Below are 18,968 nucleotides of genomic sequence, written 5' to 3'. Positions count from 1 at the left end.
ATAACATTTGTATAGGAGTTGGTTGCAGCTGTCAAGTCCATTGCCGTGTGCAGCATGGATCACTGATGACAGGCAGGTGTGCTAGACACTGTGAAAACACAGTGCATTAAACAGCGCACACCCCCACGCTGTTAGCTTAAAGTAGTGTCTGCAAGATACTCTCTTCAGACTAGTTTCTTCCATTTAACTCAAGTGACGGAAGAAGACTGCCCAAGTTGTCCACAATTTGTCAGCCAACCTCCGCGAGAAGAGAGCACGTTCTCACGAGGCATGGGAACAATAGTGGCCACACAGGGCAAACTCATCTGCTTTGTTAAAGGGTCCTTCTCCTTCCCCAAAGTGAACCTTTGAGGCTGTGGTCAGTGCCTTGCCTCTGTGCTCTCATAGCTCCAAGTGCACACCACAGTCTATTAAAAACGCCTTTCTTGTTTATTTTATTTTTCCAAAATTTTATTGCGGCAAATTCCAAACATACAGAAAGTATGACAGAATTATACGACTGCATCTGTACACCTGTCACCTAGACTCAGAATTCACCCTTTACCATACTCGCACTATCTTTGTTATCTATCTACGCTTACATCGCACCAAACCACTAGGAATTCAGTAAAGATCTCTGCATGAATCTAAGTATAGCCAATATAACCCCAACACAGTGAACACATCTAAGGAAAGAGCAATGACTGGTCGACATCTAATATTCATTCTGTATTCAAACTTACCTAATTATCTTAAAAATGCCCTTTCTAGTTGAGATTTTTGTTTGCTTTTTGACCAGCAGTCTGTTAAGTGAAACTAAATGGTAGTGATCCTGTGTGGGCCATCTGGTCAGACATAACAGCGGCCTAACTAGGTTATTTCTCTCTCACTTGGTCTGGAGTGGTGCCAGTGCAGGGCATTTAGGATGGCATTTCCATCCTCAACATATGGCTTCATCCCTGGGCTGCGAGATGGCAGCTCCAGCCCTGTAAACATCACGGTGGAGACACAGGGGAGCACCCGGTCCATGTGCGTGATCCAGATGTCCTGTACACCATTTCTGCTCACATCCCATTATACACAATGTAGATACACGGTCTTGCCTAGATGCCGCAGAGACTGGGAAAAACAGGCTTTATCCTTGGTGGCCGAGTCTAGGTTTCCCTGGGCCTTTGGGTCTTGTGTCTAAAAGAATAATGGTTTAGAGGCAGTAATTCGCCATCTCTGCCATGAGATGCTCTTGGAAATGACTGAGCGCTGATGAACTATATTAAAACTAATACACTGCAATATGTCAATATGAAAATGATGACCATAATGACTTATTCCAATTTCACATCAGAACTCAAAAGAGGATCAAAGGGGATTTCAGATTTATCCAGCTTCTCTTGGCAATGTGAAGCAGTATTACACAAGGCTGACGTGCATTCATCTGGAAGGATTAGTACATCGGTGTTCTGAACATTATCCTCTATACCTTCTGTATCTTCACATATTTTTAAAAACAAAATGTGTTGTCATAAGTTAGGCATATTACGTGTAGATGTTTCTTTAAAATTATCTGAATTGTTAGTCTCTAGGCACCTCCATAACATATTTGAGAGGCACAGTCAAAAACAAGGCAGCTGGTCCCAGGCAGAAGAGCCACGTGCAACTAAGATTCTTCCATAACTTAGCCAACTGGTCCACTCATTAGTGAGGGGGACAGGGGCAGGATGGAGGAGACTATGAGTGAAACTGATGAATTTTTGTTTTATCTCTTTTTTTCTTTGTCACTTATTGAGGAGTGCGCTAATGATAGCTAATAGACCAGTGTAGGCAAATTAAAAAGAGGATGGCTAATTAACAAACCAGGTAACTGTCCCTTGGTGAGCCATGTTTTGTTCTTTCAAGGAAGTGAATTGGTGATTCAGGGTTTGCTGTTATCCAGTCAATGATCAATGAATCATTCATAACACCTGTCCTTTGTGGCCCATCTTTCTCAACTGAAATCAAAGAAAAGCTCTTACAATTCTGATGTACATCCATTAATATTGAAAATTTAATGAATAGAAAAATTTACTGGTATGTAATGATGAACAGAGGCCCTGAAAGTATTGAAGAAGCTCGCTTTTAAATTTATTATTACAGGATATACAGATGCAGTGAAATGTTTTGTGTTGAATAACAAAAATTACTGAATAATCATAGTGAGTTGCCATCACCACAGAAAGGTGCATCAAGAAAAATCTGAAATCAAATTTCTTTGGAAAACAAGTTGCTCAGAATGAGTAAGACAGTGAAGGCTACATTAATTGGAGAAAAACAAGGCATTTTTTGAAAAATCTCAAATATAAGTCATAAAGTACTAAATATGCTCTATATAAAATAAAATTATATATTCCACATACATAAAACTTACTGCTGAAAGAGCTCTTTAAATTTCAGACCCAATCTCTTATTTTACAGATGAAGAAACTCAGGCACAAAGACACAGGGCACCTAATTTTATGAAATGGAGTATGTTCAGGAATTTATAAATTTTCCATCATTCGACTTCCAAAAGGTATTATTTTGGGGGTGCTAAGTCCCAACAATATGTCAGCATACTAACATGGTGTGCTTCATACTGTGATTCCAGATAGGTGCCTCAGAGATCACGGGGAGAGCAGGGAAGAAGATGGGCATAACAGGTAGTGGGAATCACTCCTCTTCAACTTGGACAGCTCTGCTTTTACCCACTTTATACATTGGGATTCTGCTCAGGATTTCATTTAAAAAAGCATCCCTCTGCTAAATCTAAGTTTGCAAGTCGTAACTTCACCAGCACATAGCTGCTGTATGCAAGTCTTTCTTCACAGCTTAGGATCTGGCACTTGGTCTAATCAGTTCTTCTGAAACATTTAGGGGCATCTGGTGAAACTCATGGACTCTCTACCCGGAAAACATCATGTTGACATACATTTCTGCTCCAAATTTAGCAGATTCATGGACTTTCAGAAATCCATGAACAGATCCTTGGCTAATAACGCCAACTTTAAAAGCTTTACTTATAGGTCTTAAGTAAGAAGTATCTGGTCAAAAAAGAATAAGGATTTGGGATTAGTATTAGAGTGTGTTTGTAAAAGATGGATATTTTTCAGCACAGCCTAACTTGTAGGACCAGTTCATTCTGCCTAATGAAAAATGAAATGTCCTCCTGATGGGACCTCTAGAGTCTCATGCATTCTTGCTGGCCATGCTATTCTTTTGAGTCATTGATTTATTCAGCAGAAATTTACCAGGAATAGTAGAAGACACTGTGCAAATGTGAACAGCTTACAGTACTTGCTTTAGGAACCACCTATGCTTGAGGATATGAACAGCTTTTAATAATTAGTGATTTTTTACCACTTAATCTCCTTTTCACCAGTTCTACACACACACACACACACACACACACACACACACACACTCCTCACTTACTCTCCACTTACTCTCCCTTTGACTTACCAGGGCTGGATTGGGCCTGGCTGACTGAGACCTGGGCTGTGTGTCTAAGCTGCATCCAGCCATGCCGGTGTCGTGAGGATCAATCAGAGGACAGTAGGGATGGGCAGGGACATTAGGGCTGTGGCACCAAGGACTGCGATTGGGAAAAAGGGTTGGTGGGATTTCTTTTTCTCTGTAAAAGAAAAATTAAGCCCAAATTGAACCCCAAAGGCACTTCACACAGTGGCACTAGTAATAAAGGCTCAGCAAGAGTGGAATGAGCATTTCCCATGAGCAGAGAATGTGGCTTTCCTAGACTTTGTGGGCAGCCCCTTTATCACATTAGAAACATTTGCCTACAAATGAAAAACATAAATTCTACACAGCTAGCTCCTGATCCAAGATGAAAATTCTAGATGCTGCTAATCTCCCTCCACCTGAGCCCTGCTGAAGACTCCAAGGTCGTGCCTCTCACAGCAGCACCATCAGGAAATGCAATGGCCAGAGGGGTCTCAGTCTCACCTAGCGGAAATCGCCAGCCGGTCCCATGGGTATTTCCCTACTTGCTCTGTGTTCTTTATATTTTAAAACAAAAATTATTATGTTTTTTATGGTCCTATTCAAAATAGGAGTTTGGGGGTCATTATTGATTTACCTATTCATCACATAGCTGCTTGACACCCAGTCACTCCCACCTGCTCACTTACTAATCATGGGAAGAACTCAATTTAAAAAACTCAAGCAACTTTTACCTCTTAAGAAAAGCTTGAACATGCTCCACCTGACATTTGGAGGAACCTGTCTTAGACTGATCTTGTTTTTCGATAGTTGTTGGAGCTGCTGGCCAATGAAACATGTGCCTTCGAGATGTTGAACTCACTATCGAGCTTCTGTCAAATTCAATGTCGGTCTCTAATTTCTCCCACGCTTGCTTCCAGTGAATAGGAGTGTACCAGGCAACAGCCTAACAAACATGATTCATTAATATTAAATACTGTTGGAGTTAGATAGGTTTTTTAAATGCCATAGGCTTATTGCAATAAAATGCCCAAATCAAACTCTAATGTCACTTACGTACTATGTAAGGATTAGTGAAACACATAAGGAGGCTGTAGTAAGATATCCTGGCCTTCGTTTCCAGTTCTGAAAATTGCAAGCTGCTTAACTTTAGGCAGGTTAGACACTTACTGCCTTGGGCTGTGCCCTCGTACGTAAAATGGGGAGGGCGGTGGCGATCAATTGCTAAATGAGGGTGCCGTGAGATTCAGTTAAGCTACTGAATTTTATAACCACAAAGAATTGTGCAAAAAGTAGTTGTAGTATCAGTAAGTTAAAAATTCAAATATTTAAGCATTGATGCATATATATATCTTATCTGAGATGGGGAAATGGGCAATAGAACTGAAAACATGGAGAGGAAACCATGCTCCCCAGGGCAGAATCCCCGGTGGGACTGTTAAGGAGACCCAGGACCACTAAAGCTGCAGTTTATCTTGGTTTCCTGAATATGTGGCATGTGTACAACACATATGTGCAGAAATTATTCAGTAAAATCATGTGTAGGGACGAATAAATTATGTCTTTGTTCAATGTGAGAAAGTTAAGCACCAAACTGTGCCCGAACACCCTACTTGTTCTTGTGATCTGTTTTTAGTTTACAAAATTAGAGGTTTGGGTTTATGCTGTAACCATTGAAAAAACCTCTGTTTGCCTTGACAAGTTAAATACACATAAAGGCAACACAAGGCAAGCTCAATGAGGCTGGGCCTACGGCAAAGAAAGAGAAAGATGAAGTCTCTGGAAAAAAGTTTAATTTCATGGATCACAGAAGGCAAACCGTCACTTTTGCTTCAGGTCATCAGTTAGGGACTCTCCTTTTTAGCAGCTCAAACATAGATATTTGTGTGGAAAATAACGTTTGTGATCTTTTTAATGCAATGTCTCTCAGTAAGACTGTAAGCCTTTCCTAGCCATGAGCAACATTTTATTTCTTCCTGTATTGTGAGACTTAAAAATATTTGATGACAAATAAAAGGATGTCGTTTTAATTTCACCTCTGGAATGTTGGCCATATGAACCTTGTGGGTTATTTCTAGCACAACAGAAAAATTATTGGAATTATAATGTCTGGGGTTATTTTAGTTTTGCCATTTTGCCAATCATGTGACCTTGAGCAGGATATTTAACTTTCCAAGACCTGTTTTATTCCTTTGTAAAATGCTTAAATAACCTGAGACTCAAGTGAGATAACGCACATAGAAAGAGCCCTCAGTGAATTTCTCCAGCACAGGAGCGGTCTGAATCTCTAATACAGAACAATGTACTGGGAAATCCCTAGGCACTGAACAATATAAGAAGCCTACTAATTTTCTGACATATAACATAGAGGCTGCAAATTGTATAGGACAACAATGAGACTGGTGAAAATGTCTAGCCCTGTTTCAAAAGCAGTAAGCTTATAGAATCTTAGTGCTTGTACTGTATAATCGCTTAACGTTACCTATTAGAGAACAGAGTGAAGATTATACAGTTAACTCGTGGCAGCGCAGGACTAAATCTACCTTTACATTACAGCACACGATTTGTAGCCATATTGAATATTAACCACTGCCGTGTCAGTGATGAATCAAAAAGTAGTCTGTCATACTTCAGGTTTCTTCTTTTTAATGACCCATAATGTAACTTCTCTTTGCTCCATCTTAAAAAAAAATATTTTCAATACCAGAAACAGGACCTATTCTAATCTGTGTGACTGGCAACTGTTTTAGTCACATTTTAGGCTCTGTAACTTTTCCCACAAGATATGGGTTATTTTCTATATACAAGTTATATAAAAAGCAATTCCAGATGCATGATGAAACCTTGCATCTGTCTGCTTTTCAGCATGTCTATGGGAATGTAGAAACCTATCTTTTCAAGGAAAATCTATCTGACAAGTGCAGATAGTGAGGTCCAGTATCACTGATGTGAGAATAGGAACTAATTGTTAAAAAAAAAAAAAGCGGTGGGGGGTGGGTGGAGAACTCTGTGCTTATATTAGAGGTTCTAGGTTGACTTAAAGTCATATTTCAGTGCATTTGATGAAAATATTTTCTATTTGAATTAAATAACGCTGATTGTTTTACCATGGGGTAGGAATTCCAATAGGATGTGACCTTAAAAAAAAAAGGCTTGAGCTGAGGCCTAAAGAGGAGTAGGAATTAATAGGTAAATAGGGGAGGAAAGAGAGTCTATGGAGTGGGAAGAGCATGTGCAAAGGCCCTGTGACTTGAGGGAGTAATTAAGTACTAGGAAAGTGAAAGAAGGCCAATGTGGTTAGAGAAGAGAGCACAGAAAAGCATGGCGAGGGTTGAGTTAGGGAGGAGGAAAGGGGTAAGACCATTATGGTTCAGGTTAACTGGGTGACTTCCCTCTCATCCTGTGACTCAAAACAAGTGTTTTCTCCTCCCTAAGGCTTTTCCTGATGCTGTCCTTTAGAGTTGACATCTCTAATGCAAGCTGCCATGCTCTGTGCACTGACTTCTATTAAAGCATTGTTTCACTGTAATGCAATTGCTTCTTGCTACATATTAATTTTTACTACCATACTCTCGCATTTTCTTAGGACAAGAATCATGGAATAATTACGCTATTTTTTCCAGCACCTAGCACAATGCTTGGAGGATACTAAATATATGTAAATATTTCCCAAATGAATCAATCAAGTTCACTCTTGCACTAGCAATCAAAATTATTTGTGTTTACATCACCCTGCAGAAATGGTCTGATCCTATACACGGAGGTCATTCAAAACACTCCGTAAAAGGGGTAGTCAAAATACAAAGTCTAATTCAATTGCAGGCAAAGACAATTTACTAAAACATGCATCCCAGGAGCTCAGGGACCTGTCTGGTTCAACACTCAGTGACTTGAACAGTGTGCATACAAAGTAGAACCCCCAAAGTGTTTGCAGAATGGCTGATAGGTGAATAAATGTGGTGAAAGGTCTGAAACAAGCATGTCTTAACCCTAACCTGAGTTTTGCTAATGATTTCTTGTGAGGCTGAGTAAACAACTTAGATTGCACAGCCTTATTTTCCCCATCAGTGAAAATTATCAGAAGTATTACAGACTTCAGTTTGAGCCCACAAAAAAATGTAAGGGTAAGGGAGTGAAGGCTGCAAAATTGCGTCTAATGAGTGTTCACTCCATATAATGATCACTGGGTGTTTTCACAGAAAGACCTTAAATGGCTCTTAATACACTAGCAAGTCTACTCTAAAGGGATAGTCCACCTAAGCCTCAGGCATCGTGTAGCAAGACAGAAACGCAGAAATAGATTTCAATTAACATACTGTGTGGATTAGTAGTTATAAGACATATATTTAGTATCCTCCAAGCATTGTGCTAGGTGCTGGAAAAAATAGCGTAATTATTCCATGATTCTTGTCCTAAGAAAATGCAAGAGTATGGTAGTAAAAATTAATATGTAGCAAGACGTAGTGAGTTAGACTGGGGGTAAGAAAAGGCAAGCACGTAAGAAGAATCTAAAGAATGGCTTCGAAAAAGGAGCAACTTTTTGTTGTAAAACGAGACATCTTTAAACTTCACTGGCATGTTTCGGGGTCTGTATTTATGCTAATATGATACCAAGGAGAAGGCAGAGTGAAAACATAAAATTGTAAAATGTTGGGAATGAGTTACACAGAGTTATTTCGAATACACTTAATTTTACAGAGAATATAGTCCCTACAAATTAGAGAGTAGGTTCTTTGATTAGAATATCAGTCCCTTGAGAGTGGGTATCACGTCTTACTCTACGTTACATTCCCAACACTTACGACGCTCATTGCAGCCCTTAGAACAGAGACGCCCAAGAAACTTCTCAGAAATGAATAAATGAGTAGAAAAGGCCTGCGTGGGGTTCCTTCCTTTCTTGTCCTTCTCTTTAGGCTAAATACCATAAATAACACCCATTCTTGGCTCTGCAGTGTGAAGTAGCTTCTTGGAAATGCAAGCTACCAAATGTATTTGTGCCAAAATTGTAAGCAGCTCCTCGGCACTTTGGCACCGAGAAGAGGGTGCTGTTGATCTGCCTGACGTGTTGTGACGGTCTGTGCTGGTTCTGTCCCAGCTTTTAAGGATGGAAAATAATTCAGCAAGCTAAGAGGAGAAGAGGAACACAAGCAGAGCTGCCTGCCCTTTTAAAAACGATCGTTAAGAGCTGGACACTGACTTCACCGTTAGGTTTGCACAGGATCGTTGTACAATCTGGGCTTGTCCTAAACCTGTTTTGCTCTTTCCAAAGAAAATCTGACGGTGGCTGATGCTCTGCTTCAGAGGCTGCTGCCCAGACCTGTAAGAAGACACTCTGTTAATGACAATCGCCATTGGAGTTCAACATAGTTTTATAAATGTCAGAGAGTTATTGCCAATGTATTTTCCTAAACAGACGAGGTTTTAAAATATGATGACTGTATAATATGGAATGTCAAGCTGTGTAACTGAACAGCTACCGTATGTGGTTTAACGGAAAGCGTTACGAAAGAGGGGGGAGCTCTCCAGCATCACCTAAGCAAATCCTCTCTTTGTTGCTCTTTTAAAGTTTATGTTTGTTTAGTCTTAGAAACTTAGGCATTTCATTTTGATAGTTAAATTCTAAAAACAGAAAGTACTGTACACCAAATTGAAGAAAGCTACGGACAGCTAATTATGGGTATTAATTTACATCCAGAGATGGATGAAGTGGCACAATTAACCACCAATGACCAAAAAAAAAAAAAGAATCACATTTAACAGAGAGATCTAGGGATGGAGAAACCACTGGTACTAAGCCACAGTCTGAGCGGATAAATGAGTTCTAGTTCACAGTCTTTATATCTTATACTCACTGTTACTGTGGAATTGGCCTGCATTATGATATTTGGAAGGAATCGGTACAAGGAGACCATTTGTCCGTTTACATTTTGTTGGAGAGTATGGTTTCCAATCTGCAGTTCTTTGTCAAAGGAAGAGTTAATGAGCTTCACAAATAAACCCTTGACATTCACTTCAGCTATTTTAATGTCTCCAAGAGCACTAGAAAATAAAACATAAGGATTATAAGGGAGTGTGTCTGTAGCTCATTTTAAGAACTGAATATGCCTTGGAACTTGTTCCTAAGCTGTATAGTCTGCTGGACAAATTCTACGTGGAAATAGTGGTATTTTGACCCCAAGCAAATGGCTTAATTTCTTAGTTCTTTTTGTTTATCTATGCAATAAAATGATCTTTCACATAAAATAGTTATAAAGAAAACAAAAAATTATTTAAGTATCAAGGTAAACACACCATAGGGAGGTGCAATTATCATTATTTAAATTTCATACTGTTTCCCATAAAACCACTGAGACATGAAACTCTCAAGTAAATCAGGAGGAAAGTTAAGCCATTTAGTTTATTTCTGATAAAGTTACTGTGGACATGAATAGCAACTATGTACTTAAAAATAATTCTGAAAACTTAAAATCTTATACAAGATGGTGTTTTTTTCCCCTTCTAACATGATGAGAGCTTAGTATGTACCAGGGGCCAATTACAGTACAGCATTTAAATATACACACACATTTTTGGAAGACGGATTATGCTTTTATACAGGTAAGAATAGCTGAGTTGTCCCTTTGTGATCGTATATGTAATTGGATACATACAGCTTTTCAAAAATCTTTCATTATTCAAGTGGATTGTTTATTCATTGATCTTAAATTTTTATTTAATTTAATTTTTTTTATGCACACAAGTAGGATAGATTAGCTTGTCTGAAATAAAAAGTATCATTGTCCATGTCAGGGCTAGTCACTTCATTTGCCTTCCTTTTGATAGAAGGCCAAAAGTTACAGGAAAATACTTCGCACAATATGTGGAAATTCACAGAGGCAGGGCTGTTAACCTGCTATCACACAACATTTAGTAGTTATCTTTTTCTTTTTCCTGTAAGCCTTCCCATTTTTATACAGTAGGAAAATGGCTTGAGGTCTCTGCTTATACGTTGCAACTGGCTAAGTATAGAGTAACGTACCCATCAGTGTTGTCAGTAGCCTCTGCATGGTCTTGACTTACAGACCGTAAAGACAAATGGCTATGTTGCTTTAAAAAAACCAACCATTTTCTTATTTGAGCTCCGATTTCTCTAGCTGTCAGGTTCTCTTTGATAGCTCTGTGCTACTTATCTGCCTTAAGGTTTCTGCTGCTCTAAAGCTACTAACTTATCTCTAACATTTCAGTTCTTTCAACATGCATCTACTTAACATTCTCTGTAAACACTGGCACTTGTGTTTATAGTTGCCATTGACACAAGGAAAGACAAAGACCACATGACCACTTTTTCTACATCAGATGCAGAGAAAGCATTTGACAAAATCCAACATCTTTTCATGATAAAAATTTTCAAAAAATAGGTAAGGAAGGACTGTATCTCAGCACAATAAAGGCCATAAATGAAAAACCCACAGCTAACATCGTAATCAACTGGGAAAAACTGAAATCTTTTCCTCTAACATCCAGAACAAGGCAAGGATGCCCATTCTCACCACTGCTATTCAACATAGTACTGAAAGTCCTACTCAGAGCAATCAGGAAGAAAAAGAAACAAAGGGTGCCAAGTTATAAGAAAAAGTAAGTTATCTCTGTTTGCAGGTGACATAATTATATAAGCGGAAAACCCTAAGGACACTACAAAACAAATTTAGTCAACTTGCAGGATACAAAAATCAACATACAAAATCAGTGACAGTTCTGTACACTAACAATGAACCAACCAAAAGGAAAATTAAGAAAACAATCCCATCTGAATTAGCAACAAAAAAGAATACTTAGGTATTAACTTAACCAAAGAAATTAAAGACTTATACACTGACAACTACAAAATATTGATACAAAAACTACAAAACATGGGAGCTACAAGGAAATTTAAAAAGTCACAAATAAACAGAAAGACAGTCCATGTTCATGGCTTGGAAGAACTAATATCAAAGTGTTTGTACCACCCAAAGGGATCTACAGAATCAAGGCAATCCCTATTAAAATCCGAATGACATTCTAAAACAGAAGCTATAAAAGATAATCCTAAAATTTATATTAAACCACAAAAGACCTCAAATAGCCAAAGCATTTTGAGCAAGAACAAAGCTGGAGGTATCACAGTTCCTGACTTCAAATTATATTATAAAGCTAAAGTATCTAAAACAGTATGGTAGTGGCATAAAACCAGACATATAGACCAATGGAACAGAATAGAGAACCTAGAAACAAACCCACACATTTATGGTAAACTGCTCTTCAACAAGGGTGCCAAAAATACACAATGGGGAAAGGATAGTCTCTTCAGTAAATGCTGGAAAAGTGGATATCCACATGCAAAATAATGAAATTGGACCCCTATCCCATACTATACACAAAAATCAATTCAAAATAGGTTAAAAACTTTAAGGTAAAACTTGAAACCATAGAATTCCCATAAGAAAACATAGGGAAAAACCTTCTTGACATTGATCTTAACAATAATTTCTTAGCTACGACACCAAACGCACAGGCAACAAAAACAAATGTAGACAAGTGGGGTTACACAAACTAAAAAGCTTCTGCACAGCAAAGGAGACAATCAACAAAATGAAAAGACAGCTTACAAAGTGGGAAAAAAATATTTGCAAATCATATATTTGACAAGGGGTTAATATCTAAAATAGGCAAGGAACTCATACAACTCAATAGTAAAAAACAAATAATCCAATTAAAAAACAGAAAAGGACCTGAGTATTTTTCCAAGGAAGACATACAAATAGCCAACAGACACATGAAAAGGGGCTCAACTAATCATCATGGAAGTGCAAATCAAAACCACAATGAGATATCAACTCACACCTTTAGGAATGGCTGTTATCAAAAAGACAACAAATAAAAAGCGTTGGCAAAGATGTGGAGCAAAGGGAGCCCTGTGCACCGTTGGTGGAAATGTAAATTGGTGCAGTGCTATGGAAAAGAGTATGGAGCTTCTTCAAAAAATTAAAAATAGAATTACCACATGATCCAGCAATCCCACTTCTAGGTGTTTACTTGAAGGAATGAAAGTACTATTTGTAGAGTTAACTGCACCACCATGTTCACTGCAGCATTATTCACAATAGCCAAGACAGAGAAACAAAGTTTCCATTGACAGATGAATGGATAAAGAAAATGTGGTCTATATTTTACATATGTAGTTGGTCATTGAACAATGCAGGGGTTAGGGGCACCAACACCCCTGCACAGCGGAAAATCAGCATATAACTTTATAGTTGGCTCTCCATATCCGTGATCCCATATCTGCAGATTCAACTAACCATGCATCATGTGATACTGGAGTATTTCTTGAAAAAAATCCACCTATACGTGGACTCATGCAGCTGAAACCTGTGTTGTTCAAGGGCAATTTTATATATATACATAGATCAGCCGTAAAATGAAGGACAACCTGCCATTTCTGACAAAGTAAAATAAATCAGAAAGACAAGTACTCTATGATCTCACTTATATGTGGAATTAAAAAAAAACCTTAGCTCATAGAAACAAATTAGAACAGTGTTTGTCAGGGAATAGACAGTGGAGAAAATGGGAGAGATACTGGTCAAAGGATTAATACTTCCAGTTGTAAGATGAATAGGTGCTGGGACTCTAATACACAGTATGGTGACAGTAGTTAAAAATTCTCCAAAATTCTATACAACATTTAAGGAAAAAAAATACTATTCCTTCTACACAAACTTTTCTAGAAAGTGAAAGAGGAGGGAACACATATCCCAGCTCATTCTAGGAGGTGAGCATTACCCTGATACCAAAGCAGACAAAGACACGACAGGAAAAGAAAACTACACAGCAATATTCTTCATAGACAGAGACGTAAAATTCTGAAACAAAATTTTAGCCAATCGAATTCAACAATATATTAAAAGGATAAACATTTTGGCCAAAGGAGTTTTATTCCAAGAGTGCAGGGTTGCTTCAATATTAAGAAATAAAAATCATATGATCATCTCAATAGATATACACAAGGCATTTGACAAAATCCAGCATTCGTTCATCTATTCACTGCCACAGGTCCAATATTCTGAATCAGAGTCCTGTCACTCCTTTGTCTGAAACGTTCTCACTGCTTCCCATTGCCCATAGTGAAGACCAAGTTCCTCAGTCTGGTCTTCAAGGCCCACTGTGATCTGTCTCCAGTCTGTCCCCTACAGCCTGGTTACACCTCTTCACGCATTGCTCAGTATAACCATGCTTACACTTGTACCTGACCTTAGCTTTTCGGCCTCCTTCAATTTGTTTATGCTGCTCCTTAAAAATCAGCCATCATTTTTAACATGGTAGGTACTGTATGAATAATTTGATGAAGTGTTTTCAGATGGTTGAGAGAAGACTTGGGTATTCAGTACAGTTAAATGGCAAGAGTGTTGATTTTAGGAAATCTGACCTAAGGGGAAAAGTTTCCTTTACGTCTCATCTTCGACTCTGGCTAACAATTTCTTTTACCCCTCTCATACCCTCTGTCAACGTGTATTTACTACTAACAATTCACAATTCAATCTGTTATTCACTCAACAAGGAAAGCAGGGGTCAGTAAATGCATAGACGAGCCAGCTCTTTTATTTTAGTTCTAATATCAGCTTTCTTCCCGATCAATTCTTTTTGTCATAGATACTGACAACCATACAAATGGATCAATGAGTTAAAAGCCCGTCTTTCTCCTTCAGACGAAAAAAAGATTCTAAATCCATCTGAATGATTTGCCAATAATAAAAAAAGGCTCTTGAATAACTGAGTTAACTTTCTTGGTAATGATTATGCAGTGCTGTTTCCTCTGGAACCTTTAAAGAGTTAACATTCCTTGTTTGTTTTCCTAGAAAGTTATGTCGATTCCTTTTAATTGCCCAGAATGTGAAACAGTTATATTTTAATGAATTATTTAGAGTTTTAGAAGAGAGCATGGACCTAAACAATAGATTAGAACTTTAATTCCTACTGATTTATTGCTTTTTGCTCAACAGAAGATATTAAAAAGTTCAAATAGAATAAGTACCTGGATCTAGACTGGCCCACTTCTTCAAGAATCATAGAAAAGTGCTTCCAAGTTTTCTTGGTGTGGAATGAGTGAGAGGTAAGTTTCTTTGAGTCACCAAACAAAGACAGGAAATAATCCTCCCCTTGCCCAACCACAGCTGGCTCAGAAGCATGGACTGGCAGAGACTTTTTCCTTGGAAATTTGAGTTTGTTGACTCCTTTCAAAGAAACCAAAGAGGGAAACAACAGAGAGAGAAGTAAATGAAAGGAGATTTTAAAAGAGGACATCAAAAGAACCCAAAGCTACCACCTTTATTCTTTTCTTTTACCAGTTATATTCTTTATACACTTTGCTGTCACAGTTGAACTCAGTGAGGACAGTTAAAAGCTTTAAACCAACATCTATAAAATAACCAGTAAGTATCTTTAGTGATGCTCAATTCCTAGAGGTTATTTCAGTTATCTAAAACTATCAATTGTTCATCATAATTAAGATTCAACTGATTAAGTGGTACTAGAAGCATTGTGAGTTTCTGAATAGGTAAAACATTTGAGTCTCTCAAATTTGGGTATGTTGTATATAAATACAGCTTTATTCTATTTTATACTAGATTTCCTCCCAAATCACTACTCACAAATTAAAGCCTCAAATGAGTCCTTTCCTACCAATGGTTTGAATTTTTGCCAGGTAAAGATTTAAATTCACTCTCATCAACTAAAACACCCTATTAGAAAGATAAAGTAATGCTCAGATTCTAGTGTCCTCTTGGAAACTTACTCTGTTAAAACATTCACTACTAAGATTCAAAACCAAAATTGGTTTCATGATTTTGCATAGAAAGAACCATGTTGGAGAAATCTAATGATGTGTCTGCAAAGAGAGAGTAACCCTACAGAGAGACATCATGATGAAGCAGATCAAGTCATGTGTCTTGGATTTAAACAGACCTGCAGTTGTATCCCAGTTCTGTCACTAACTAAGCCAACTGATTTAAACTTTCCAATTCTCAGTTTTCCTGAACATAAAATAAGGCTAATATTATCTCGTGCAAGTGGTGTGAGGATTGACGATAATGTAGGTAAGTGTCTAGCAGAGAATCTGGCCTTTAACAGGTGCTCAATAAATGGTAGCTATTATTGTAGCAAGGGGCTTTGGCTAATGTGTCCCTCGGCCAAAATCACCAAAGGATTAAGATAGTCTAGGGTGTGCTTTATATTCTTGTATCTTTAACGAAACCAAAGCAAAGGGAAAGAGAGGGGGAAAAAAAAAACCACATTATTTCCTAAGAAGGATTCCTCGATGTATTTTATTTAGAAGAGATGTTGAATTAAATTAGTTCATTCCATTCAAGTGACTTTATTTAATTCTTAAATTCCTTTGAGGAAAAAGAATATATAGCATCGTTTTTAATAGCTCATCTTGAAGATGAAAATCATTGTATTCTAAAAGAAGACACACTGATTTTTGTTTCAGTGGTTATTTCATCTAGAGGATCAGATGGAAACGAACCAAATGCAACATCTCTGCAGACCCAGACCTATCTAGAGAGTCAGAATCTACAGTAACTGGAGGAGAAGACTCCACCCCAGCACAGCTCTCATCTGGCAAGGGGGTAGCCACTGTGTTTGCTTTTCCCCCAGTACTAGGAGCTTTCAAGTTTATGTCACCCAAGTATAGAGCATACGCCATGATGATATAGTGCCAAAGGATGAGAAATATTACCTCTCCAGATATCAAATTCATAGTTTTCACTTTAAAGCATATAGATTTTGGTCAGTGTGAATTTTAGGAGGCTTCTTTGAAAAATGTATCTTAGGCAAACAATGAAGCATAAGGAATATGCCAATAGTGGCAGTAGGTCAAAATCCTATATAACACTGTGTCAAAGGCTTAGGGAAATACCAGAGTCAAAAAGAAATATAGAGAAGCAGCAGTCAGGCCGCAAATGCCCACAAGATGGTACAGGAAAATGAAGACAGCAGGCAGTCGTGGGTGTATTTGTGCTAACAGTTTTGAAACTTGTCTGTTGACTGGTAATTACAGGCCCCAGATCTAGCCTTTTCTAGGAGAAGGTACTTACTGATAGGTTCAGAGTCACAACTAATTTTATCCAGCACACTGACCATGTGCTAGGTGATTTTCATAAATATCTCGCTTAACCCTTGGGATTGCCCTGTGATGTTGATATTTTAATCCTCATTTTGTAGTCGTGGAAAATGGGACTCAGAGATGCTAAATATCTTACCTAATTAATGTCTCACATTTTGAACCTAGGTCCTCTGTTTCCAAGGACAATGGTTTTTCAGTAAACCATGGTAACATACCCTCAAAGTTCTCTAACCGTAGTGACTATCGCTGAGTGCATTGTTGGCAACTGTCAAAACTTGACTGCTGTTTCATTTTCCTCTCCTCCAAATTCTGTACTGTTTCTTCCTTTTCTCACCACCATTTTTATTACCCACCTTGTATTTCTCTTATCTGTCTTTCCTTACTTAAGCCCTGGTCTCCTAAAGGCACAGCATACACGAGACATTGCTTAATCTTCCCGGCAGCATTCAGAGGAAGGGCGGCTAATGCTCTATGGTAGAATTTTTAATTATCTAGCAATTTTAGAGTATCTAAGTGGTCAACCTTTGAACCATTATGGTAACTCCAAGATATTTTCATCATAGAGATGATGTATTTGGCCACAGATATTTCTACGACTGAACATGACTCCAATGCTAGAATCAGTGAGCGTAGTCAAGTTACTCTGCATACGACATTAAGAAATTAGTACTATTAGAGACAAACAACCATCATTCTGGCCTCTAGGTACATAAGGAACTCTACCGAACTATTTGCTTTAAAAACAGTGTAAGTAAATCGGGGTATGTTTTGCTTACCCAAATTGTTTTTGGATTGGGGATGGCTCACTAAAGAAGATTTAGGAGACTCTGATCCAGCTGTTGATACAGTTACTCCACTAACCTGAGGGCTAGACGGATAGTAACTGGCAGATATTTCACCGGATAAAGACTGTGACAATGACAGTGCTGGGGTATCTGGATCTGTAGACCTTGACAAGAAATGCACCAAAGATCGCTGAGTCGTTGAGAGACCGTCACGTGTGTCTTCTATTCTGTGTGAGAAAATCAGTGTAACAAACCAAGTGAGAAAGTCAAAGTGACAGACTATGAATACGCAAAGCATGAACAATCATTATTATCCAGAGTTCTGCTTTTCAAGGCTATTGTGCATCTAACGCAAGCACGAGAATATCTTATATTTCTAGCTTTAACAATCTAAATAAAACTCTGTGTCAAGTCATGCTTTTATTTTTTCTTCTATTTGATTTTTAAATTCCGACATTAGATGGTTCTGCAAAAGTATAAAAGCATAAAGAAGAAAAGAAAAATTACTATAATTCCACAAACTAAAAATTTTACTATTTCCTTCCAAGCTTTTCATTTTTTATTAATTTTTTTTATTAAAGTGTAGTTGATTTACAATATTACAGTAGTTTTAGGTGTACAACATAGTGATTCAATATTTTTTCCGTCAAGGCTTTTAAATGCTTTTTTTTCACTCAAAATTGAGACTCTATAAACCATTTATATCCCACTTTTATCACTTATTACATTATATTTCCCTTTCCATTAACATGAAAACCATGATTATAATTTCTGTTTAATATATCATGGTTTACTATACCTTTTCCCATTAATTTTTGCTGCTGTTTAATTTTGCTACATTTATAAAGATTCTAGAGTTGATGTTTGCTTTCAAGTACACTTTACAAATGAGTAACAGAAATACAGCACACGTGTGTATACATGTGTGCACTTGTGTACGTGTGTGGATGGTGACAGGAAGAGCACAAAAGAGGGAGAAGAAAAACTTAATTTCCAGGTATTATTTTTATATGTAAATCTTACTATGAACAAGAATTTTTCCCTTCTAAAAAATAAAAAGACAAATGAACTTATTTACAAAACAGAAACAGACTCAGACATAGGAAACAAACCTACAGTTATTAGGGAGGGAAGGGGGTGGGAAGGGATAAACTGGGAGTTCGAGATTTGAAGATACTAATTACTATATATAAAATAGATAAACAAGTTTCTAATGTCTAGCACACGGAACTATATTCAATATCTCATAGTAACCGATGGTGAAAAAGAATATGAAAACGAATATATGTATGTTCCTATATGACTAAATTATTGTGCCGTACACCAGAAACTGACACATTTGTAAACTGACTATACTTCAATAAAAATATATATAAAATTTTTTCCTTTCTTTTTTATAAATATAAAAGTATTTGTTAACTAGTGTGCCATCATTTAAACAAAGTCCCTAAACTACAGTACAGTTTTTTTTTAATTGAGTTATAGTCAGTTTACAATGCTGTGTCAATTTCTGGTGTACAGCACAACTCTTCAGTCATACATGAACATACATATATTCATTTTCATATTCTTTCAGTATAGTTTTTATAAGTAAA

General features: G+C 37.5%; 1 protein-coding gene across 13 annotated transcripts in view; it reads right to left on the bottom strand.

The window, feature by feature from the left end:
- The window catches only part of LMNTD1 (lamin tail domain containing 1), a 344,922-nt gene that overhangs the window by 40,881 nt on the left and 285,073 nt on the right, over positions 1-18,968 (bottom strand). For all 13 annotated transcript variants that reach the window (XM_072954580.1, XM_072954582.1, XM_072954578.1 and 10 more), the window contains 6 exons: positions 17,365-17,600; positions 14,498-14,696; positions 9,300-9,486; positions 8,645-8,764; positions 4,182-4,393; positions 3,451-3,622 (listed from right to left, as the gene is read on the bottom strand). In XM_072954580.1, the coding sequence (XP_072810681.1) occupies positions 3,451-3,622; positions 4,182-4,393; positions 8,645-8,764; positions 9,300-9,486; positions 14,498-14,696; positions 17,365-17,600 (1,126 nt within the window). The remainder of the gene's footprint in view (positions 1-3,450; positions 3,623-4,181; positions 4,394-8,644; positions 8,765-9,299; positions 9,487-14,497; positions 14,697-17,364; positions 17,601-18,968) is intronic.

Source organism: Vicugna pacos, chromosome 34, assembly GCF_048564905.1.
Source record: "Vicugna pacos chromosome 34, VicPac4, whole genome shotgun sequence".
NCBI lineage: Eukaryota > Metazoa > Chordata > Mammalia > Artiodactyla > Camelidae > Vicugna > Vicugna pacos.
Note: the sequence above shows the minus strand (reverse complement) of the source record. Positions and strands in the feature narration are given on the sequence as shown.